Consider the following 23866-nt stretch of genomic DNA (forward strand, 5'->3'; position numbering starts at 1 on the left):
TATATACATCTGATCTTATTTTTTAAAAAAAGTTTATTTTGCTCCATTTTTGAAAAAGAAGGAGCGTGGGTGGCGAGCGGTTTTTACAAATTATTCTTATTTTCTGCTATCTGTCCCCGTCCCTCCCCACCCCCTGCTGAAGCCACAATAAGGGCAGGGACCGCGGCTCCTACCTATCGGTAACCCCCTTACCCGTTCCTCCCCACCCCCCCGCCCCGACGCCCAGCACCGTGCCCTGCACACAGTAGGCGCTCAATAAATGTTCGTGGATGATGATGATGATGATGATGAAAAACATGCACCATCAACGGCAGCAGCAAGCGGACCACGCGAACGGTGAGCAGCCAGAGCCTGGGCACCCGCTGCCAAATCTAATCCTTGTCATGGTCCTTTTCCCACCCCCTCTCCCTTCCCACCCCCTCCCGTCTCTGATGCGCTGGGTGGGTTGAGGGGGCTGGAGAGGATGCTTCTAGCTCGGTGTCATCTACACAGGGGAGATGCGTGACAGCCACTCCGTTCTCCCCTTCAGGCCTTGAATGTCAGAGTTAATTCTGCATTTGTGGGGTGGGGGCGGCCGTGGAGTCGTTGGAGTAGTGTGCCGAGGGACGGCGAGCCGAGGTGACTCGGGTTCAGTGTCCTCGGGCTCAACTTTCCTCCAACGCTCCCGAGCGATGGAAGGGGGATGGCTGTTAGTCCTCAGCCGGAGCCCCCTTTCCAGCCTCTTCTCGTCTTCCTCTCCTTCCCCGCCCCCTGGTCTCCAGTGGCATCCGGAAAATTCTAGGATTGCCCGGTTTCCCTCTTCCCGACGGTGGGTGAAGCACACCCCGCCCCTGGAGAGGGAGGCCGGGTCTCAGAATCACGGCCAGGGGGTCGAGTGGAGCGTATTCCTGCTCCCAGCGTCGCTGTGCACACGTCGGTAACCTAGCAATGCCCGGGGAGCCGCTGGCGGCCGCTGTGGGGCTCCCCTCCCCAGCCCGGCCTGGGCACCACGTGCAGCCAGCCACCACGCCGGCCTGGCTGGGTGCTGATGAACTGCTTCTGGTCAGTTCTCCTGCCTCCTTGGAGGCCAGGGCACCCCCCCACACCCTCAGTGGGCTCACAGCCTTTCCGGGTGAGGGCTTCCCATGGGAAGCCTCCGAACAACTCCTCCCCTGCTGGGGACTGTCTGCAGCTGCCCCCCCCCCCCCACCTTTCCCGTGGCCCCCTTCTCAGGCTGCTGGGCAGGCAGACCTGTGCTTGCCTTGCCTCTCTTGTTCTCTGCTTAGCAAGAACTGGGTTTGCAAACGCCCATCTCTCTACCTTGCCACCACTCTCCCTTTGACTTCTGTCTCAGTAAGGAGGTAGTGACTGAAGGTAGGCAAGTGCCTGAGAGACCTGCCAGAGTCAGGGTCTGACCCCAGGTCAGAGAGGGCCGTGCACATGGAGCCCTCTGGGGGTTCTGCCTGTACCTGGATGCCAGCCTGCACTGAGATGATTCCCTGCTTGGGCTTTGAGGACCCCTGGCACAATCCAGTCTGTCTTCCCTAGGTGGAGGGGTGCAAGCTGCCTGTCTTGACTGGTTCTCTGGATGCTGGCTTGGCTGCTGCGGCTGCAATTTAAAATGCAAAAAAGGCCTAAAGAGGTTTTCTGTTTTCGGAAGCCTGTGGAGGAAATGAGTCCCAAGCATCATGAATTTTCATCTGCAGGAAGTGTCAGTGCATAATCTAGATATTTGTTATGGGGCTTTTGGTATTGCCCCGGTGCCAGCAGAGGGTTTTTTTTTTTCCTATGCCGAAAAAAATGCATTTGTGGCTGTGGAAAGATGTTGGAGTAACACCCTGAAAATGATTAAGACTATTGAGTTATTGGCACTGCCTTTTTAAAATTTTTTTATTTTTTTGGTAGTGGGCCTCCGACACTCTGCACAGAGTGCAAGGAGTTCTCTTCCTGCTTCTGCAAAATAGGACATGAGGTTCAAAATGGAAACATGGGAATGACCCCCCTTCCTCTGTTATTGATGGGAGACAACTTTGCTCTTTTCTGACACTGGATTCCCACTGGTTTTTTTTTGTTTGTTTCTTAATTTTTCTTTTTCTCCTTCTTCCCAGAGGCAAACTATGCAAGAGGCACCAGACTCCCTCTTTCTGGTGAAGGACCAACTTCTCAGCCGAATAGCTCCAAGCAAACCGTCCTGTCTTGGCAAGCTGCAATCGATGCTGCTAGACAGGCCAAGGCTGCCCAAACTATGAGCACCTCCGCACCCCCACCTGTAGGATCTCTCTCCCAAAGAAAACGTCAGCAATACGCCAAGAGCAAAAAACAGGGTAACTCGTCCAACAGCCGACCTGCCCGTGCCCTTTTCTGTTTATCACTCAATAACCCCATCCGAAGAGCCTGCATTAGTATAGTGGAATGGAAGTATCCTTTTTTTGGGGGAAGTCTTTCTCATTTTCTCTTTTACCATCTGTTCTTCAAAAGGAATTGCTTTCTGAAATGGCACAAAGTCGTAGCAGTCTGGAATGGGAGCAACAGAAGAGCGTATGGAAAGGGTTTCATTGTATATACCTTCCTGTCTCCTCGGGATGCAGAAGGGTTGCTCTATGGGTATATTTAGCTGTGTGTGTGTGTGTGTGTGTGCGCGCGCGCGTGTGCGCACGCAGTGATGGAGGGAGGGAGTGACAGCCTAAAACTTCAAAGTGTTCATTAAATATGAAATGTACCTTTGGCCATTTGATGTGATGTCATTAGTTTAAACCCATCATTGTTTTGGGGGCAGTGATATACATTGAACCTACTGCAAATAAGGTATGCTGATTTAAAACGAAAAGACTGTAGAAGACTCTGCTAGAAAGAAATACATTTTGGACCTTTAGTGGCACCTTCTCATTCTGATGTTTGGAATTTGTTTCTGCAGCGCCAGCTACTGCTAAGGTTGCTTCTAGCTCTGACATCTGGTGATGGGGACTGTTCAGGTAGCTACAAATATGAACACTTGCTTCCTAGGGAGGGAGCAGTGTGCTCATCAATGCTATGACTTCCTGGAATTTCCTTTTGACATGTTCCAAAAAAGCATGTGAAACGTGAGCACGAGGGAGCGTATGGAGGGGGAGGCTGGCGAGTGCCTCTTCTGCCTGAGCCCTTGTGAGTTAGAGAGCAGCCTGTCAGTGGGGGAATTTGCAGTTGCTGCTTTTGTAAAACATTCTGTCTGTGTCCTTGGACTGGAGAGACATTTCTGGGTGTCTCCTTTGTATTTTTAAAACTGAACTCCAGATGCCCCAGGATGGTTGTTAGGTCTCGGATCTTGGAAAATCAGGGTGCTCTGCCTGCTTGCCCCCTCCCCCAAACCTGGAGGCCAGTCCCCAGTTCCTGCCACCCTTCAGAAAAGGTTGACTGAGGCCTCCTTTCTGAGCAAATGGCTTTCTAATTAGTCAGATGATTCATTGGTCTCGGTAAAACAAAGCATTTCCTTTTCCCAGAAGTATATTTGGGGCTGACAGGAGCCTTAGAGCAGCTTCTGACCATAGGAAAGAGTGTGAATGTAGGGCTTCTCCCACCAGCCCGGTGTGGATGGGCTAGAAAGAGAGTGTGTTGGCCAGTAGCTGGAAGGTGGAGCTGAAACCCTCTTAGAGCCTGAGTACCTTGCTAGGCAGCGATTTGCATGTCTTCTGTCTTAGCTGGCTTATTTTCTGTGTTCATGGATGCAAGTTAAAATGAGGTAACTTTGTTTAGAAAGGTTTTGCAGAGGGCGACCAAATGCAAGGGTAGGATTTGAGGGGTTTTCATGTGGTTTTCCTTTTTAGAACAGATGTTTCTTCTCTATAGGGAGTTACGGTGTCTCTCACATAGCTGGGGTTGTGTGGATGTGTTTTCTCTATAAGTTCTTTTCTGGTCTGAGAACGAGCACCACTGTCAGCTGGGAGGTATCTAGGTGCGTAGGGTGTGCCTCAGTGGCATCGCTCGAGTTAGAGGCATGCTTACCCTTAGCCAGAAAGATCTCCTCCTCCTGAGGTTGGCTTGACATGACTCCGAGGGAGCAGAGACCTCTCCGGGGTCATTAATTTCATGTGGAGTGGAGCGGGAGCCTGACGCTGTTTCTCTATGTGCACAGTAATTTCTGTGTAGCGATTTATGTGTACGGAGTGAATTCCCGGATCACACTGCTGACTCCCTTTCCCGCACTGCCAGACCCACGTGTACAGGAACGAGGGGATGTGGCTGCCAATGCAGGGGGAAGCTTGCCTGCAAACGGGACAGTCTGTAGAACAGATCTTTAAACAATGTGTGATCTGTTTGTCTTTCCAAGTGACGGTTTCCTTCTCGGTCAGGGAGCAGGTTATAGAAATCCTCCTGAAGCCAGTAATGCCAGGCCCAGGCAGCACTGGGAGGGCGACAGCTTCATTTGTTTTTACACCCAGATGAGGCGGGGTGTCCTGCATCTTAAGGGAGTGAGAAGAGTTTGCCTTAGCAAAAGGAATTTTTAGGAGCAGATCCATCTATTTCTCTATTGCTCTGTTCTGCTTGGCTTGTAAAAGTCTTGTGGGTGAGACAGTCTCCACCAACACCTGGAAACTGAAACCTGACCCCCATAAAGAAAAAGAATTACACCGGGCATTCCTGAACAGCACTGGTATCTTTCAGATTGCCTGGCGCATCATTTAGGTGTTGAGAACTAAAAAGGAAGGGCAGGGTATGGGGCATGGAGAGGCCATAGGTGTGTTTCTATGTAGAATAACAGTGGGACAGTTGGCTTTTAAAATTTCAGTAGGAACTGCGAAAAGGAAAAAAAGGAAAAGGAGATTCTGAAGTCTTTTTAAGGGAAACTGTCTTAAAGTTGGATCCCTAGATAAGAGATTTTGTAATCCTAGATGAGCTAAAAGAGTAAATATGAATGAAAGCTAATTGGCTTTAAAAATAAACCCATCAGAATTAGTAAGAGAATAATGTCACGCATGGCCTTATTTCAGTGAGTGTGAAGCTCTTCACAGGGCTGAGTTCTCATGAGACTCAGGGTATCCCTAGAGAGGAAAGGTGCCTTTGTTTCCCCAGTAAGTTTGGATTTCCCAGAAGGATATTGGGATGAATGGAGAAGGGTCTGTTCATATCCTCAAATCTTGAATATTTCAAGGAGTTTGGTTAAACCAGTGGCTTTGCCTTTTGTGGGTAAGGTTATTGGGGAAGCACTGCTGTAAAATCAAGCCCCAACCCCCCCACCCCCCGCCCCAAGCCGCAGACTATGTTAGTGTTCAGAAACCTTGCAGTTTGGAAAGGCTGAAAACCAAAAGAAGATAAACAGTCATTTTAGTAGAGGTCAAACCTTGCATTGCCAGTTGTCTCTTAATAACACCAGAATGTTTAAGCAAGTGTCTGTTGAAAGCTGATTTCAAAAGTGATTCTTCCAGACAGACCCCCGAGATTTAGAATTGCTCAGTTGTACTTTGCAAGTGTCTGGTGCTGATTTCTTATGGCCTTTTATTTAATTTGTTTATAAATTGAATGCAGTAACAGCTCATTATAAACTGAGCTCCAGTCCAGCTGTAATCTGAAACAGTGATAGGCATTGATTAGTAAAGGAAGCAGAGGGGGAGCTGGAGCCCAGCATGCCGGTCACAGTGTCTCAGGCATTGGAACATGCCATGATACAGTCACAGGTAGAATGCAGAAAGTCCTGGTGACTTGGCCTGCCCCAGTCCAGACAGGAGATCGACCCAGCCAAGAATAGCCCCCGAGAAAATGGCTTTAACACATGGAGACAAGGATTTGTGGGAGAGATTTGTCTCACGAGGACTTCTCTTTGTGTCTCCAGCAGTGTTCTAAGGACTTTGTCACTTTTAAAACTTTAAGAATCAGAAACCTGGTTCAGAGGCTGCCCTAACTGGATGTATGTTTAGGTTTCCATATAAAATGCACAGCAAAGAATGAGCGTAACGTGATCCTTTTAGAAGGAAAGGACATGGAAAAGTCATTCGCTAGGAAGACTTGCCAGACGACCATGGATGATTACATCTACTGGGGACCTAGGGGGTCTTGACAGCTCATCGAGAAGGGGTTTGTGGGTATAATTTTCATTTCAAAAGCAATTCAGGAGTGGTGTGATTGGGAATGTGATGAGAGAGAGGATTTACGTTTGCATAAGACATATATACCTTAACAAAAATTTTCAGACCATTTGACATATTTATATTATTGGCTATTTTTGCCAATTGTGTGGCCTTAGCTATTTACATCCCATTCCCTGAAGATGATTCTAATTCAACAAATCATAACTTGGTAAGTGTCCTTATAGTTCCTGCTTGTCTTGATGTGTGGTTATCATTTGCCTCTCAACTTAAACTGGCAGCTGGCTTTCTGGGTGGCTGAAGTTTGCCACTATGCATGTGATGTTTCCTGGAGCTTTGCAACAGGGGGTTGGTTGGTTTGTTTTTCTCTCTGACCTGTATTCTCAAATTTATACTGAATGAAAATGTTTAAAGTCCTGAATCTTGTATAAAGAGATGTGGAACTTTTTAAATGGAATATTCTGGTTTGTAGCATGTTTTAAAATGACTTTTCTCTCTACATAGACTTTTGCCATCCACCATTATTTTCATGATAATAAGAGCTGCTTTTTTTTTTTTTTTAAATCAAGTGTTATTGGGGAGTGGTGGGTCTTTTGTTTGGTCAATTTTTCTGGTAAGTAGAGAATTACTGTGGACTTTGCACATGAAGTAGAGAATTACTGTGGACTTTGCACGTGAACTATTTCATTTTTAGGACAGCAGAATACAAGGAAACGAATAGATATACGTGGAATCCAATTTAGAGAATAGAGTGTAGTATTTTACTAGGAGCAGCCTCTGAAATGCCCCAAGATAAAATGATTCTATGGTTAAATAAATCGGGATACTTCCACATACTTTATTGCCCTTAAAGATTTATAGCGCACATTAGCTCAGTAAGAGCCCTGGGAAGGTCTGTAGTTAAAAAACCAGTTTCATTTTGTTTAACTCAGCTAGTCCCTAAAAGTAATTGGTCATGGATTCTTCACTTTCTTTGGCAGAACACATCACCGAACCAGTGTTTCATGGAACTTCCTTTGGGAAAGGTTGATACAGTTTAAAAAACAAAACAAAAGAATGAATGAAAAAAGAAAAAGAAAAGCCTTAAAGAGCACTGGAGTTGGGACTAGGAGAGTGTTTGTCCCACTGAGCTGGCACCTAGCTGTGTTCTGGGGCATTTCCCTAAATCCTCTCTACGTGGACATTCACCCACTTGTCAAGGGGGTTGGATGCGAAGATCACTGGGATTGTGTTTACCTCTGATATTCTGTCGTCTTTATGATTCAGAAGGCCCATCAGGACTTTTCTCCAGCTCCAGCGTCCATCCTCCTGGGTGGAGGCTGTGCAGAAAGGCAGGTGGGGCAGGGGCCAGCGCTGGGTAACAGGGAGCTCGCTCTCTTGCTTTCTCCTCTTTTCAGCTGGATTCTTTTGTTTCTGGTTTTTCATGTTGAATCTGTATCTTTGTAGGGCTGCTGTTTGTAACCGAGTGTTGTAAGGGCAACACTAGTGTGGGGAGAGGTCTGCTGGGTTCTGAAGATCCCGAAATTAGGCTCTTGTGATTTTCGCCTTAATAGTGTGTATACAGGATTTCATGCCACACTTAAGATGTTGTGGCATAAGTCAGATAATAACGTGATGTCTGTTCACGGTCTGACTTTTATAGTCTGATTTCTAGAGAATGCAATAAACTTGCGGCTACTGCTCCTCCTGAAAATGTAACTCAACAAGAGTTGGATGCACGTCTACACACTTACCACTAGTGTGTATTTATACTGTGGTGATTTGTGTGCTTTGGGATATTTTAAACAGCTTCCGATTTGGTTGTAGACATGTGACATTAGAGGATCATTTTCAAGGAAAAGCAGAAGTGGCAAAAAGCCCCCATCAATGGGGATAGATCATCATAGTCTAGGCCACAGATGGTGTCAGCCTTGTTACCAAATTTAACAATGTGGATGGTGACCCAGTTTGTTGCTTTTTGTAGCTCAAGAGAACATGATTAAACAAACTTAGAAAATAAATACCTTTCAGAAAGGCAGATTAATTCAGATCAATGGAATAATTAATGTAGCTGCGTGTGTAAGCCAATTAATATTCTGATTTTTCCCAGGGAAATTCAGGGCACTGATATCTGCTGTCAGACCAGTTGGATTTCTCAGCTAACGAGTAAGGGAATAAAATGCAAGAAATGGATAAACCTCTCTTCTTCTCCTTTGCAATCCCTCCCTAGCGGATCCTTTCTTGACAGTTCTTAAACATTGGTATTTTTAGGGGGTGGAGGGAGAGGCAGTGCATTAAGTTTGGCAGGCCTTTCTAAAAACCAACATGTATTCCTTTGACCTCTTACTGTTCTGAAACTCATAGCATTCAAGTTTCTGTCTTGTTTCACTTGGATGGTCACATGGCCAGATGAGTTTATTCTCTGCTTGACTCTTTAAATATTTCCTTTCCCACTGTGGGAAGGGAAGATCTTTGTGGATTTCCCCCTGACTCTTTGCAAGGTCCCATGCCATGTCGGTGCTTTCACCAGGGAGCCGTTTTTTTTTTTTTTTTTTAATACATTTGACCCAATTTATACCAAAGTGATTGCTCTATTTTTGGGATCGGTTTAGAGGCAGCTGAACGAAGCTTATTTTTCATCTGTAGTAAATACCTTTCAGTTAACGTGAATGGTAAAGCAAAGGGCAGAGACTGATATGGGTTGCAAAGCTGCACGTGTCAGGGAGCTGATGGTTTGCTTTGCTTCATAGCTCTGTGGGTGTGTGTATGTTGAACTCTTAGAGCCAGCTTGGTGCCAGCTGTTTCTGCCCGTTACAGGTCATCTGTAGTGATGGGATTACTTCTGTTGGGTAGGAAAGGTGGCCATCCCCACTGGTGTGATATGTTTTTTGTCTGGGTTGCATGCAACTTAGTCAGCTTTGGAGATCTGGAAACTACCTTGGGGAGCGCAAGTTTTCCCAGGGTTAGATTTTTTTTTTTTTTTTTTTTTAAATATAAACAGTCTCAAGTTTCTATGCAGCTTTCATTTGTGGACTTGCAGGGACTGGTGGAGGCTGAAGCCATGGAAACAGTACAACTGAGTTCCCACAGTGAGACCCTTCTTGGCTCAGTGGGTAGCGCTAACTCCTCGCTTCTGCTTATTGAAAGTATATATCACTGGTTTAATTTCTTCTTAGCCCGGGTTAGGGGGGCGGAGGGGAGAGCTCTGCTTCATGGGGTGTCAGAGCGAGGCTGCTCACAGTATTGTACTTCAATGTGTTGAAGGATGCTTTATCTTGCTTACCAAACTTCCATTTTTCTGCCTGTGCAGCGGGCTCCTCGTACTCCCCGGCCCTGGCCGTGCCCAGCTGTCGGTAGCGCTGAGCCGCCCCAAACTAGAGCTGTCCCGAGTGGGGCTGCTCTTTTGCCAGTTCAGACCTTCCTTCGTGTCTGCTAATGACGCCACCCACGGAGAGCAGGGCGTCTGGCCCAGGCCTCTCTATCCCTTTATCAGGCTCAGCGGCAGATAAAGGGTGTTCAGTAAGTTGCTCGTTCAATTCAACAGGCTGTTTGACCAAACCTTTGGCCCCTTTCCTGCCCCCGTTCTCATCTTGTTGTTGAGGCCCCTTTGTTTTTCTTTGGCCAGTTGACATTTTGCCTCTACAGAACCCCTCCCCACTTCCCCTCCTCCCCGTCCATACCCCGGGTTGCTGTGGCCGGCTCCTCCTGGGCCGTCTGGGCTTTTTGAGTTCCTCCTTCATAGCCGCCCCCATTTGTCCACCTGCAGTTCCTAGGCACTGCTCTTGTGAGCTTGCCTGCCTTCCAGGCTTTTCTCCGTCTTCAGTGCCTCTCTCCCCCAGCCTGTTCTTCTCCTTCACCTCCTCCTCCTCCTTCTGTTTTTTAATTTTTGAGAGAGAGAGAGAGAGAGAGAGAGAGAGAGAGAGAGAACGAACAAGCAGGGGAGGGGCAGAGAGAAAGGGAGACACAGAATCTGAAGCAGGCTCCAGGCTCTGCACTGTCAGCACAGAGCCCCACGTGGGGCTCAAATTCATAAGTGGTGAGAAAATAACCTGCGCTGAAGTCAGAGGCTTAACCGACTGAGCCACCCAGGCGCCCATGAAGTAACACTCTTATTTGAACCTGTCTGGTGGAACCTCGCATATAAAATACCCTATATTTTAGTTCTTTATATTCCCATCTTATCTCTAGCCTATTAAGCATCTTCAGAATACAATTCATAGGGGGTATAGCTCAGTGGTAGGGCATTGGACTGCAGAATCCAGTTCATAGTGAATCATTCTGGAATCCCCAACAGTGCCTGGCCTGGTGGTACAAAGTAGCTGTTCAGTAAATACGTGTTGTTGATGTGATTGCCAGGAGCAGCACCGCTTCATTCTTTCCTCTGAGCTTTATTCAGGATTTCCTCGTTTGGCAGGCCCCTCTGTGGACTCCTTGGAGGTCCTTGTCTGGGAGTGAGTGGGAAGTTATAAGTGCGTATTCCTGAAAAGGTTAGGGTCTTGTGACTCTGCTTCTCAAGTACCTCTTGCTGAAGGAGCCCTGGGAACTTGGGTTGAGAGCTGAGCCACCTAGCATGTTTTGTGCTTGCAGTAGCGGAGTGGTGGGTCTCTGAGCAGCAGTGCTGGCTGTGGGCTCTTGGCAGTGGGACCATTGTGAGATGCCTTCTAGTGGCCAGGAAAGTTGTGGGACAGTGTACTTTGATCACATTCTCTCTTCCATGGCTGATGTGGTGTTTCCTGGTCTTAACAAGTGAGCACATTGGATCTGTGTGGTCATATAGTTCAGCATCTCACAGTTTTTGCACATAGTGAGAATTTCCCAAACACATTTTTATAACTTGGTTCATTGGGCTTAGCCTATAAGGTGGGTTTTAGTTTGGTATGTTATCCACACTGTGTCTTTGCTCTGCTGTCTTTCTGTTTGAACTGTACGCTCTTATTTCTGCACGACTAGATTCTGTCTCTTCTGGGACAGCTCACGTGCTGCCTCCTCAGCTCAGCCTCCTCGGAACCTCATTCACTCGTGCCTCCCACTCCGCCTGTCAGAGTGTAACTACTTGCTTTCCCTCTGCCCTCCCATAAGCACGGTAAACCCTCCTCTTTACAGGCATTAGTTCCTTTCCACCTCATTTTATAACTGCTATGGGGAGTGGTTTGTGTGTTGTGGTTCTGCACATGTGCTCTAGGGTCTGATGGCCTGGTTCTTTGGCTGATTAGCTGAGTTACTTTGGATGAAATCAGCATATGAGTTCCTAGAGACGGAGGCTGGAGTCTGATCACTCTCTATCATGTTGTGAACTTAACCCTGTACCTGGCGCACAGTAGGCACTTCAGGAAACGTATGTGGAACGAGTGAATAAATACACGAATGGCCATACAAGAGCTTCACGGTAGGTCCTTATGGATCAGTAGTTAATTTTCAACAATTGGCTAATGATTAATGTTTGCCTAAGAGGCTGACTTTCGTGGTCCAGTGTTAATGAGAATCCCAGGAAACACCTGTCAGTTTGCCTTTAATTTCAGGATGGTGTCTTTCTTGGCAAATTTAACTCTTTATATATGAGGCAGGAGAGAGGAAAGACGAGCACTTGTTGATACTTTTTGAATCCCTAAGTCGTAAGCTGGCTGCTGTGTTCAGTGTTGCATGCGCGCCGAGTGTGTGCGTTCGGGCGCAACCGTGAGCGTCACGGTTCATGGGCAGATGGGAGGGGGAAAGCGGCCAAACAACCAGAGGAGGTAGACTTGTGTAGTGACACTTTACCCAACGCTGGCTTCCTAACCATGAAATATGAACCAGTTTGCGTGCCGCACAAATCATCACATCTTTTCTAGTTCCTGGGCTCCATCTTCTACTGAATGGACTATTGACAGGTTTTTAGAGACCAAGTCCAGCTCTTAAAGAGTTCAGGTTTGCTACTATTCAAGTTTCTTAAGAAGAATTTCAAAAGGGTCCTCAGTCATTTGGTTTGTTAAGAAAAGCAAATCTCATTGTTCTGTAGTCCTGCCTTGAGCACTGGTGTTTCTAAGCTTGGCTTAGAGAGCAGATATTTGGATATACTGATGTATTAGCCAGCATATGTTGGATTTTGGGTTGTGGAGCCACAACTTAAAATGGCTTAGTTGGGAAAAAGTGTGTGTGTGTGTGTGTGTGTGTGTGTGTAATTTATTAACTAACTAAAAAGTCCAAGGGGGCAGAAGTCCTATTAGAGGCATCTGGAAAAGGGGGCATTAAAGAGTGTATCGGGGCACCTGGGTGGTTCAGTTGGTTCTGTATCTGACTGTCAACTTCAGCTCAGGTCATGATTTCACAGTCATAAGATCAATCCCTGTATTGGGTTCCACATTGAGTGTGGTGCCTGCTTGGGATTCTCTCTCTCCTTCTCTCTCTGCTCCGCAATGCATCCCCCCCCAATCCGGGCATGCTCTCTCTTTTTCTGTCTCTCTCTTTTTCAAAATAAATAAATATAAAAAAGAGGATATCAGAATGCCAGCCCATGGGTGTCTGTGGCAGAGGCTGGCTGGCCTGCAGTGGGTTTGCCTCACACACCATCTGAGTGGCGCATCCCTCTTAGCCCATCTGGGGGACGGGCTGTGGGGAGTTGCATTCTTTCCTTAACCTCAGCTCAAGTTCAGTATTTTAAAAATGATTATGTGAGAAACAAGAGACCCCTGTGGCAGATTTGTGGATAGTTTCTTTTTTTAACCTTCCCCATCAGTATTTAATTTTTAACTGTCTGCAGAATGTGAGAAGTTCCGGAATCAGAGGGGACAATTTGCTCAGCAGTAGAGATACTTATGTCTCATTAGATATTGGTGGTGGTGGTGGGGGGACTCCAGAGCAGACCCCCAACGGCTCCTCCCCTAAGAAAGTCCCTAAAGAAATTATAGATGAGATGTTCTGGAATTCTAGTGGTTGAGCTACAGGGAAGGACCTCATGGGGCATTACTGTTGCTCCGATGATGTGCCAAGGGCAGGGCTGTGGGTGGGTGTCCTTGTCCTGGGGGTGGGACATTGATCAGGCATCCAGGAGAGGCATCCCTGCTTCTTCCTGCTGCACTCAGACACCTGGGGCTCTCTGCCAGCAACAGCACAGGCTCTGTCCCCAAAGTCCTGTTCTGCCCATGCGATCAAAGTAAGGAAAGTGGCAGAAGGTGTCTTCCCTTTTTAATTCAAGTGGGATATGAGTTCTTGCAGCCGTGGTTCTAACGGACAGTAAGGCTGCGTGGCTGGGTGGGCACAGCCGGCCATGGCAGTGGGAAGGAGGACACAATGAGCAAAGCTGAAGATGGGGCTGAAGAGGAAGTGCCTGAGGTGACTAGTCCTGTGTGTGTGGGTGGGGGGGGTGCAGAGACGTGGGTGGGAGGATGGATGGATGGGTGTTTTTGACACACACCTCGAAGGGTGAAGCCTTCTGGTGATTTTCGCTGAGCAGGGCCCCAGACATTGCCCCGTGCTGGGGAAAATGACTTTCTTCTCCTGAGCCTCCAAGCAATTCTTTTTGCCAATTTTTTATCCACCTCCCTATTGGCTGAGTGGTAATTCTAGAAATCAGAGGACATCTGTTGAAATTATTGAATGAGTGACCTTGGGGGGCAGGCTGGAGGCAAAAGGGAGGCCGACGTTGGGGAGGGAAGGCAGGCTCCCAGCTGCTCAGGGAAAACATGGCCGGCAGGTAGACCCAGCCTGGGAAGGAGGGACGTGGCAGTTGGGGCCTCCAAGCAGGTGAGGTGAGAGGCACTCACCTTTTCCTGCCTCCTTTCTTCTGTGTCCAAGGGGAAGTCTAGCACAATGTGCTCACAGAGAATTTTGTAGAGCTGGATGAACCCTTATTTATAAGTCAGGGAGTCGAGGCACCATTATTCAACACATATTTTGTTTGAGATTTGCTATGTGGGGCAGACCAGGCTCTTCTGTCCTTGACTTATAGCCCACGGTGCTCTGGCTCCCTGTGTCAAGGGAAACCCACAACCTGGGGTCAGAGAACAACCCTCTTTGTTTTCTGCAGTTTGCATTCTTACAACAGATCATCGTTCAACATTTGCACGAATGTATTCTTCTAGACAATGAAAACAATATAAAGTGACAGTCTCTTTTTACCTGTCCAGCTCGTTCTAATCAGTCATCAATTTGGTGTGACCCTTTCAGAATTTTCCCCTGTGTATGTATAACCTGTGCATTTTGCACAGTAGGTATCTATACAGTTTGGGTGTTTTAAAGTTTACACGAGTGGATACAGAATGCACGTGTCATATAGCTTCTTTTTTTCCCCAATTAACGTATCATATAGATCTTTCCTTATCTGTATATGGAGATCTAACAACTTTGCATTGGGGTTAAATATTCCCTGAATGCATGTACCATGGTTTACCTGTTCTTTTTCTAATTTTAATTTTTTTTAGTGTTTATTTTTGAGAGAGAGAGAGAGAGAGAAGGGGAAGGGCAGAGAGAGAGAGGGACACACAGAATCCAAAACAGGCTCCAGGCTCAGAGCTGTCAGCACAGAGCCCAACATGAGGCTTGAACTCAGGAACAGTGAGATCATGACCTGAGCTGAAGTTGGACGCTTAACTGACTGAGCCACCCAGGCGCCCCTACCTGTTCTCTTTCTGATGATCATTTAGGTTAGTTCCTAAAGTTTTGCCATTTCACACACACTGCTTTGAATATCCTTAAATGTGCTTCTTTGTGCATACAAGGGAACATCTGTCTGGGATATGGACTTAGAAGTAAACTCTCTGGGTGGGAAGATAGTGCATTTCCAGTTTCTGCACTTACTGCCATGCTGCTGTCCGCTATGCCTGTATCCATTTAAACTCCTACCCCCACATCTCCCGGAAGTGATCTGCTGTCACTCACCTCTGATGACCAACCTCACTTGTTCTCACTATGCCATGGCGAGAGAAATTTGGGCAGAGGGTTCAGCCCTCCTCTGGGATGTTTGGCAGGCCTCCAGAGCCTCTGATTAGAGCAGAAAGTCCACAGACCCTGAGCACTAGATTCCTAATCTCTTTTGAACCACAGATCCAGATGGAAGGCCCCAAAGCTTATCATTCTTCTCCTTACTTTGAGTAAGTACTTTGCCAGGTGCTTGATTATTGTAGTTGTTTTTAGTGAAATATTAATTCTAGGCAGTGAATAGGTAAATAAATTTCTTAGTTTTGGAGTGTTTGCTACAATTTCAAGGTGAACACTACCTTTATGCTCCTTTCAGTTGGGGAAGGAAAATATCTAACCTGGTAGGTTTCTAATGTCCCATGTTCTTTGATTATTAATTTTTATGTTCGTGCATGGGAAAGTCTCAGTGTTATGTATTTATGATAAGGTTTATGCCCCTCCCCACTACTTCTGAAAGCCCTAAGGTGGCTTAGGAAATAGAAGTGGGTGAAAGATGGGGCAATGTGGAATGGAAACAAAGTCGACCTGCCCCCGGGGGCTCGAGGTGCATGGATTGCTGACACCCGGGCACTGATTTGCCCTTTAGGATTTCCAGCAGTGGTGGCCGAAGGAGGCGCATCCTAACTTACACGGCTTTTATCCTCTCAACAACGGAAAGCAGCTGCAACCATTCAGAGATGCACTTTGTAGGAACAGAATCCAAGGAGGACTCTCCAGTGGGGGTCCTTGTACAAAGTGCGTCGGCAGGCGTGGTGAGCCCTGTCGTTGCTGTGCTTTTGTTACAGAGTCAGAAACGCCCTGCCAGCAGATGGTCTCTGGCTTCGTAGTTTCTAAAGGGTTAGCGCGCAACACTGAGCTGTGGTGTAATGAAGGCACTTCTGTGTTCTGTGAGAGCTCTGCTTTTTGATTATATAAGTGACGATAGACGTAAAGCTGGGAAGATGAAAAAGAGTAGTTTAACACAGCTATCGTTAAATCACGCATAAAGTACTTTTTTGAGCATTTATTATGTGTAGCACAGAGTCCATTAAACACATTCGCTTACTGTCCTAACTTGTGTAAGTCAGAATATAAAAGGATACTATGAATTAATGCAGAGAACTCCTCCAAAACCCTCATTCTTGAAGAGATGTGGTTTTATTATTTTACTCTAATGTGAACTAAGGAAGTGACCAATAGATTTTTTTAAAAAGACATCCTTGAATGTTCTGTAAATAGATAACAATGGAGTATAATGACTTTATATTTAAATGACTCCATTTGTATTGTACAAAAACAGTCAGTAATTAGCTCCTTTAGTCCTTTTTTTTTCACAGTATTGCACAAATGACCTTCTCTTAGGCTTTTACAAATTCTGAATTCTTGAACTATGAATTAATGGTGAAACAGTCCGAAGCTCTTTTTCAGAGGCTTTATGGGGAGGGAATGAAATGACAAATTCTACAGTTCTCAGTTAGAATTTGAATTGAAGCAAGAAGTTGGTAAAAGAGGGGGTGGCCGAGAGGTCTTTCTCGAGAACGACACGTGGAGTGGAACTTGCGTGGTCAGGGAGGGCAAGGAGCCGGCCAGCCGCAGAAGCTCACCTGTCATGGAACCCATGTGGGGCAGTGGGAGGCGGGATGGCCCATTCTCATTGACCCGGAGTGGTGTTGGCTGTGAATCACAGACCGCTGAGCTTGGGATCGGGAAGGGCCCTGGAGACCTTTGGATGGAAGTGTTCCTTTCCAGATTCAGCAGTTGACTTGCCCTGAGTCCCTTGGTGAGGAAGGAACCAACTGAGGACCCAGCCCGGTCTCCTGTCCCCTGGTCTGTTTCTTCCCACGCCCTCTAGTTATAGCTGTGAATCTGGGTCGAAGCCAGGCACTTCCCCTCTGACTGGGCAGCGTCTGAGAATACCGGGGACCGCCGGGACATCAGATGACCAAAGAATGTCTCTTGACAGCATGCTGGGCATTCAGTCGACCTTTAATTCTCTCCTCAATCTTTTTTTTTATCTTCCCAAAGAGAGTTTTGATCACTCATCCTTGCCCTGTTTTACTTTAGAAATGATTCTCTCACTTCATGCATGCCCATGTGGCAATCTTGACCATAGGCAGCCACGTTATTTTATGGAGTCAGGGCGCTGGCCAGTGGGAGGGCAGGAGAGCATCGGCAGAGCAGGAAGACAAACAGTGTCCTCTCCTCCGTTACCTTGTTCAGCATAGCTGCCTTTTGATAGTAACTGGAGGCACAGAGATAATTGCCTTTGTTACTAGCTCATGGTTGACATCTACTGAGCTAGGTGCTTTTTATACCTATAATTGCCCTTAATTCTCATTTAATCCTTACCGTAAACTCCCAAGGAAGTCTCATTTTACAGGTGAGGAGAAAAGGCTCTGAGTGGGTAAATTGTTTACACCAGGCCATAAAGCCTAGGAAGGGGCAGGGCCAGGGTTCACACCAGGCTTTCTGACCCGACGCTCCTCCACTGAGCTGTGAGGGGAAGCTGAGGCTCGTGACTGATTCCTCTTGATGCTGAGCAGGGGAGGGTGAAGCCAAGGTGCAGAGCGGCATCAGAACATCCAGGTGGGTCCTTGGGGCAGGTTTCACATTCGTGATTTTGGTTGGGGTTTGGAGCCTAGGTGTGGGGGCTGGCATAGAAACTGTGTTCATGATGCCCCCTCATCCCTATCCCCCTCAGACATTTCTAGGTGGGCGCTGTGGCTGGAGGGGATCAGGGCAGAGGTTTTTGCCAACGCTACAGCCCTCTGCCAACCTTCTGAATCATCCAGTTAAAATGGGAATGGATTGAGAGGTTGAAATTCAGGTATTAAGTAGATTACATTGCATTTTAATTCATGAAAAGTTGTTAACCTGCAAGTGGAAAGTGCAGGAACTTTTGCGGCGTGGGTCAGAGGTTTGTGCTGAGCACTGGCCGGTCGTAGGATGAAACAACCAGGGTTATGGGTCCCACGGTCAGATTGGGTTCAGTCCCTAGCTTTGCTGTGCACTCCTCTGATCAGTAAGCTGCTTTTTCTTGCCAAATCTGTTCCTTTTTTGGAAAAGAGGGAATACAGGCACTAAGGGGGTTATCCCAGGCCCTGGCTCCTTGAAAACATGGAGCCATCGGGGGTGGTCACTATTATTGTGAGCCACGACAATGTGTCCTTAAGCTTCAGCATAGAGACCAGGGAAGGAACTGGGGCTTGGGAAGACAGACCCACTCGCTCCCTGCCTGGTGGGGGAGAGGCAGAATGGGATTGGCGAGCCACATCAGAGACGCTTCCTGACTGATTTACCGTGTTGGGGGCTTGCTCTCAAGCCATCCTGTGGAAGACATATTCACCAGACCGACTCGGTTAGTAGAGGTCCTGGTGGGTGTTGGGGCGGCCCTGGTGAGGAGGTGGCTGAAAGTTCTCCTCCCTATTATAAGAGGAAGCGCTAGGCCGGGACCATACCTTGCCTTTGCACTGACAATGGGGAAGGGTTTCTTCTTTCCCTGGGAACACTAAGGAAAGAAAGGATTTAATGGCCAGAATCTAATTCTGCCACAGCTGGGAAGGCTGAAGCCTGCTTCTACACAGTGAGTCATCTTGAGGCAGGCAAGAAGAATCCAGAGCTCAGCACCCTCCCAGGAGGCTTGGGGGTGTCTGCACAGACTACGCTCTCAGTTAACAAGGAATCTGCTTACCGGCTGTGTCTTGTTCCTGCTCGGCCCAGGTGGGAGACCCCTGACCATGTCTGGATTTAAATAATACTTAGAAGGGGAAAGAAAACAAGCTCTAAGGAGCAAAACCAGCGTGGAGAGTTCTGGCCTGACTGCCATGGCTCTGACAGGAAGAGCGGGTGATGTCTGGAGCTGGAATGGCGACCATCACTGGCGCCCCGGGGGAGCCCCCATCCAGGGGTCTGATTTCCTTCTCACGGCCACCTTGTGTGTATTGCTGGTGCTTTACAGAGCAGGTGGCCTCACTGGGGCAGGGAGGGCCAGAGATCTGGCAGCCGGGAAGTGGCAGACCTCTCCTGCCTTTTCCCAAGCCGTGTTCTTGGGCCTCAGGAGTCCCTGCTCCTCCCTCGAGTGGGAGACTGAGGCCTACGGATGGGCCCGAACTAAGGCTTCCTAGAACCCAGGCTGTCCCTGGCTCTTTGCCATGTGGCTCCTGGCCTCAGTTTCCTCACCTGTGAGATGGGAGTATGGGAGTGGTGAGGTGATGCGTGTATCACGTTGTTGAGAGGATGAAAAGTGATTTTCATAAGGGACCCTCTGAACCTCGGGAGTTGCACCATTAACTTCCTCCTACCTCAGGCCTCACTTGTTTGGGGCACACCCTGCTCTGACTGTCCCGCCTTCCTGCCTTCAGCCTGTGTTCTGCCTTTAGGAGAGCAGAGGCTGGAGGAAACCGAGCTGGATTTGGGCCCCAGGTTTGCTGCTCACTAGCTTTGTGACTGAACACATTCTCTTCCCTCCCTTGGCCTTGGTTTCCTCATCTGTCAGATGGGGATAAGACAGAACTCCTATGGAGTCTTTGTGAGGAGTCCTAACACACTGTGTGGGTGAGCTGCACTGTAGCAAAAGACACTGTTGAGTTTGTCAGGAATGCTCTTGAGGAGAGTCCCTTCCTTCCCAGGGAAGTTCAGGGCTCAGCAGTGTCTGCGCACTGTGGGGACCCCCAAATTCCCCTGCTGGAGTGCTATGGGGGGTTTAAATCACAGTCACAAGCCATGCCTGCTGAATCCCTGTGTTCTCTTGTGAGTATTGTGTTTCCTGGCCCTGGATTTTTTTCCCCTCGCAGCCCAGGGCCGGGGCGCGGGAGGAGGGGCATGCCCTTACCTGTTCTTCAGCAAGGGGCTGGTCACTGCTTCTAGTTCCGGGCTTGCTGGCCGCAGAGGGGGAGATGCACAGGGGCTGGTCGTGGCCATGGGGCATGTGGCCGCCGCAGAGCACACTGATGAGCTGAGGCCTGTATTTTCAGCAGGGAGCTCTGTGTTCACAGTCTTCAGTGATCAGAAGCTGGAAGGGCAAGTATGGCTTGTGGCTTCTGGGGTTGGCATTCGTGGCCACGTGGACGTTTCAGCTGAGAGTGTGTTGCCCTCTGTGCAGAGAGCTGGTGGGGCCTGGGCCTTGAACTTTGCCCCCTTAGATCTCTGGCACCAGGCTGAGAATCTTACACCTGTTTTGTCTGTCTTCACTGCCAGTCGGACAGCAGCGACTGGCGCTTCTGTGGTACAGATGAGGCCAATGAAGCTCCGAGTGGTTAAATGAATGGCTATTTGCTGCGGTAACGGCCCCCTGGGATTACAAACAGGTTGTGGGGTCACCCCATACTGTTTCAGGACGGTGCCCTGCTGTGTGTATGAGGCATGTCATGGAAAGGGCACTAAACTTGGAGTCACATGACTTGGCCTTGAGTCTGTGCTCTGTAGCCTCGCTTCTGTGTGACCCTGCTTTCCTCCCTAGTCTTGAAGTAGGGACCAATGGGATGTGTGTGCAAGTGCCTTATAGTCTAGAAAGTAGTATACACGTAGCAGACATTATCCTTATTGTCTGCTGAGTGACTCCAAGGACAGGATCCAGCCTCACCTTCCTCGGATCCTGTTAGAAAGTGGTGTCAGGCTGAGTCCCAGTGATGCCAGTGCCACACGTGAGCCCCACGCAGGGGAAAAATCACCCCCTCCAGCATAGCCACAGTGAGTGTGCTGGAGTGCTGGAGAGAGGCTGAAGTGCAAGCAGAGACAAAACCAATCAGATCTAAGCCTGAGGCAGCCCACTCCCACCCCTCACGATTTTCAAAGACCAGCTGTTACTTGAAGTCCTGAGTCTTCCTCGAGCTCCTTGAGAATTGTGGGATTCACCGTGCTTGGGAAATGCGAACCACAAATGACTTTGCCGAGTAAAGAATAGACTTGTGACCCGGCCAACTCTGTGAGCAAGCAATGGTATTTCCTGGTTCCAAGTGTGAATAGAGCATAGTTAATATCACCTCTTAACTCTGTTCCTGGATCTGTCTTCCTTTTGTCTGTGATGAAAAACAGAAATGATGAATATAGGCCTATCCCGCAGCTGGGGGCGGCTATCGAGGTTAGAGGTTCTGCTGCCTGGGTCCTGACCCGTTCTGGTGGTTTGCGTGTGGGGTGCTAGAGCTGCAGCACTGAGATCAGCGGGTGTGTTCTTAGTGGAAGTTCAAGACCAACCCCTGAGATGGAAGCAACCGGGTCCTCTGAGCCACAGACTTGCTTGTGTTTGATCTTGTGCTGTTCCCTTACTTCTAACAGGAGTGTGAACTTCTTGTGGGCAGGGACCCAGCCTTCCCTTTGTCTTAAATCCTCTACCTCCTGGCGTGGGTGGTTTGGTAAATGATGAGTATTTAATGAAGCAAAACTGTGTCTACATCAGGCCCCCTGAGGTTGCTTTAATTGCTTTGACTTTTTTCTTAACATAGGCTCGATGGTGTCTCTTTCCAAGTGGGGAGCGGAATGAGGGAGCGTGCACATGTGCCCGCCTGACCCCCTTTGGTCGACTGCTTAATGGAAATAGCAGAACTTAGGCATCCAAAACACAGTGCCCCCTTCAAAGTGGTTATTGTCGGGGCTGCACCCTCCTCCCAGTGATGCTGGAATGCTTGTCTTCAGAACTGCTTTTAGGCAGTTTCTGCTTTTCATTTTGCTTTGCTTCTGGCTAAAATTGGGGTGATCGAGGTTGATCACTGACCTTATTCACAGCCTTTTCTTAAATGTTGTTTGTAAGAAAATCACATCTACCCTCAAAGAACCACATTTCCTTATCTTTGAGGATCTTGAGAGGAATGTCATGGGCTTTGAAGAGGGTCTGACCATGGCATTTTGGAAATGTTCTGAGGAATGGCAATGTTACCAAAATTAGGTGTCCAGCTTCCCGAGCTTACTACACTGAAGGGAAGGCACTTATTTACATGATTCTGGTGAGCTTATTAAACAGAATGGCCTCACTGCTTCCCAGTCCTGCTTCTTAGGTCTGCAGTCTCTCCATCTCCTGGACTTTCTTCGCATGCCGAGAATTTTTCCACCTAGGCTGTGCTCTTTAGCCCTTGGCCCCAGGAAAATGGTCAAGTGAGACGTTTCATGCCCTGCAATAGCCTGGTTCTTAAAGCCCTCCTCCCATCCCTGGCAAGGCACATTTTCACGTTCCTCTAGAGTCCAGAGACTGTCGTGGGGTTGTGGGTAGTGATGATACATGCCTGACCCTTGCCAGGACTTTGGGGTCCTTGGGAACAGATGCAGCTGTACTGTTCACAGCTGTCATTTGGGTGCTTTACATGGGCAGACAGAATTCTGTTCCCAGGAGGGCTCCTTGGGCTTGACTAAGAAGAATATGTAAGTTTCTGCCTTTCTTTCTTCTTGCCTTGAAAAAAATGTACTCTTGATGCCAGTTAAGTTAAACATTTTAATCTTAGCAACAGCAAAGAGCTCCACCCTTGCTGCATGTGAAGCTGTGTGAGACAACAAAGACGGCTTTAAAAATAGTCTCCTTGTTTGTAAGTGAAGCATCTTTGACTTAAGTCAGAGTTCTGTAGCTGGTTCACGCGGTCACCACAGGTCCCTGACCTGTGGTGCTGGGACCTGGGGGCCATAAATAATAGAATTGGTCTCCAATTCTGGGATGATGGTGTGTACATTCTTTATAATTCACATACCATACAACTCAGCATTTTAAACTCCGCGATTCAGGGGATTTTACTCTGTCCACAGTGGTGCAACCACCATCAAAATCAATCTTAGAACATTCCTCAGTCCATAAAGAAACCCCTTATTCATTAGTTCTCACTTTCTATTTTCCTCCAACCCTCACTTCCCCAGCCGTAGACAAACACTAATCTGCTGTCTATGTGGATTTTCCTAGTTCAGACGTTTTTATATAAGTTATATAATATGATCTATGAAAACTTAGCATGTTTTCAGGATTCATCCATGTTGTAGTACGTATCAGTACTTCATTTCTTTTTATGGCTGAATCATATTCCACTGTAGGGATTAGCTACATTTTATTTGTCCCTTCATCATGGGTGGACATTTGGGTTGTTTACAGTTTTTGGCTCTTATGAAGAATGCTGCTGTGAACATTTGTGTACAAGTGTTTGTGTGAACTTATGCTTTTAAGTCTCTCGGGTATATTCCTAGGAGTGGAATGTACTGGGTCATACGGTAACTTTAACATCATTTTGAGGGACTGTCAAACATTTCCAAAGCAGCTGTACCATTTTATATTCCCACCAGCAATATACGAGGCTCCTGTTTCTGCTTGCTAACACTTGTTATTGTCTGTCTTTCGGGTTTTAGCCTTTCTAGTGGATATGAAGTAGTAGATCCTTGTGGATTTCCGTTTCCCTAGTGACTAATGATATTAAGCATCTTTTCATGTGCTTATTAATCACTCGTATATATTCTTTGGATAAATGTCTATTTAGACCCTTTGCCCATTTAGAAAATAGGGTAATTTTGTTATGGTAGAGAATGCTTGTTTTTTTTTTTTTTATTACACTTGATCTAGAATCTATAACTAGTCATCGAATAGTAATATATAAAAATTCAGAAAACTGAAGTCATGCCATCAGGCAAAAACTGGTGAATCTTAGAAGCCTTCAGACAGATCTTCTCTCCCGCTTAGGAGACAGAGCTCATGCTAACAATCTCTGATCTGTGTTCTGTTCATTTTGAATGAAACAGCTATATCTGGGACATACTTTGGTAGGTAGAAACAGAACATAAAATTCCAGGGTCTTAGGATTTACATGGTATGTGTCTAATTAGAATCTCTTTTAATCACACATTTTCCTCAGTTAACCTGCATTTTTAAAAAGCCATAAGAATTATACATCAGAGAACATAAATTCTGAATATAAGGCTTGAGAAGGAAATAAGAGTTGTTTTATAATTCTGAAGACTTACCCTGTAACTCAATGGTGAAGCAGCACATCATGGAAAGATTAGGACTTTGAAATCATTGT

At 47.3% G+C, this 23866-nt stretch overlaps 1 protein-coding gene across 3 annotated transcripts in view; it reads left to right on the forward strand.

Moving 5' to 3' along the window:
• Window positions 1–269: 269 nt before the first annotated feature.
• Window positions 270–23866, forward strand: part of CACNA1D (calcium voltage-gated channel subunit alpha1 D) — a 303488-nt gene continuing 279891 nt past the window's right edge. For all 3 annotated transcript variants that reach the window (XM_039243605.1, XM_039243606.1, XM_039243604.1), the window contains exons 1-3: window positions 270–336; window positions 2088–2397; window positions 6141–6246. In XM_039243605.1, coding sequence (XP_039099536.1) covers window positions 270–336; window positions 2088–2397; window positions 6141–6246 — 483 coding nt within the window. The remainder of the gene's footprint in view (window positions 337–2087; window positions 2398–6140; window positions 6247–23866) is intronic.

This window comes from Hyaena hyaena, unplaced genomic scaffold (assembly GCF_003009895.1).
Source record: "Hyaena hyaena isolate Hyena2069 unplaced genomic scaffold, ASM300989v1 scaffold_231, whole genome shotgun sequence".
In the NCBI taxonomy this organism is placed as follows: Eukaryota; Metazoa; Chordata; class Mammalia; order Carnivora; family Hyaenidae; genus Hyaena; species Hyaena hyaena.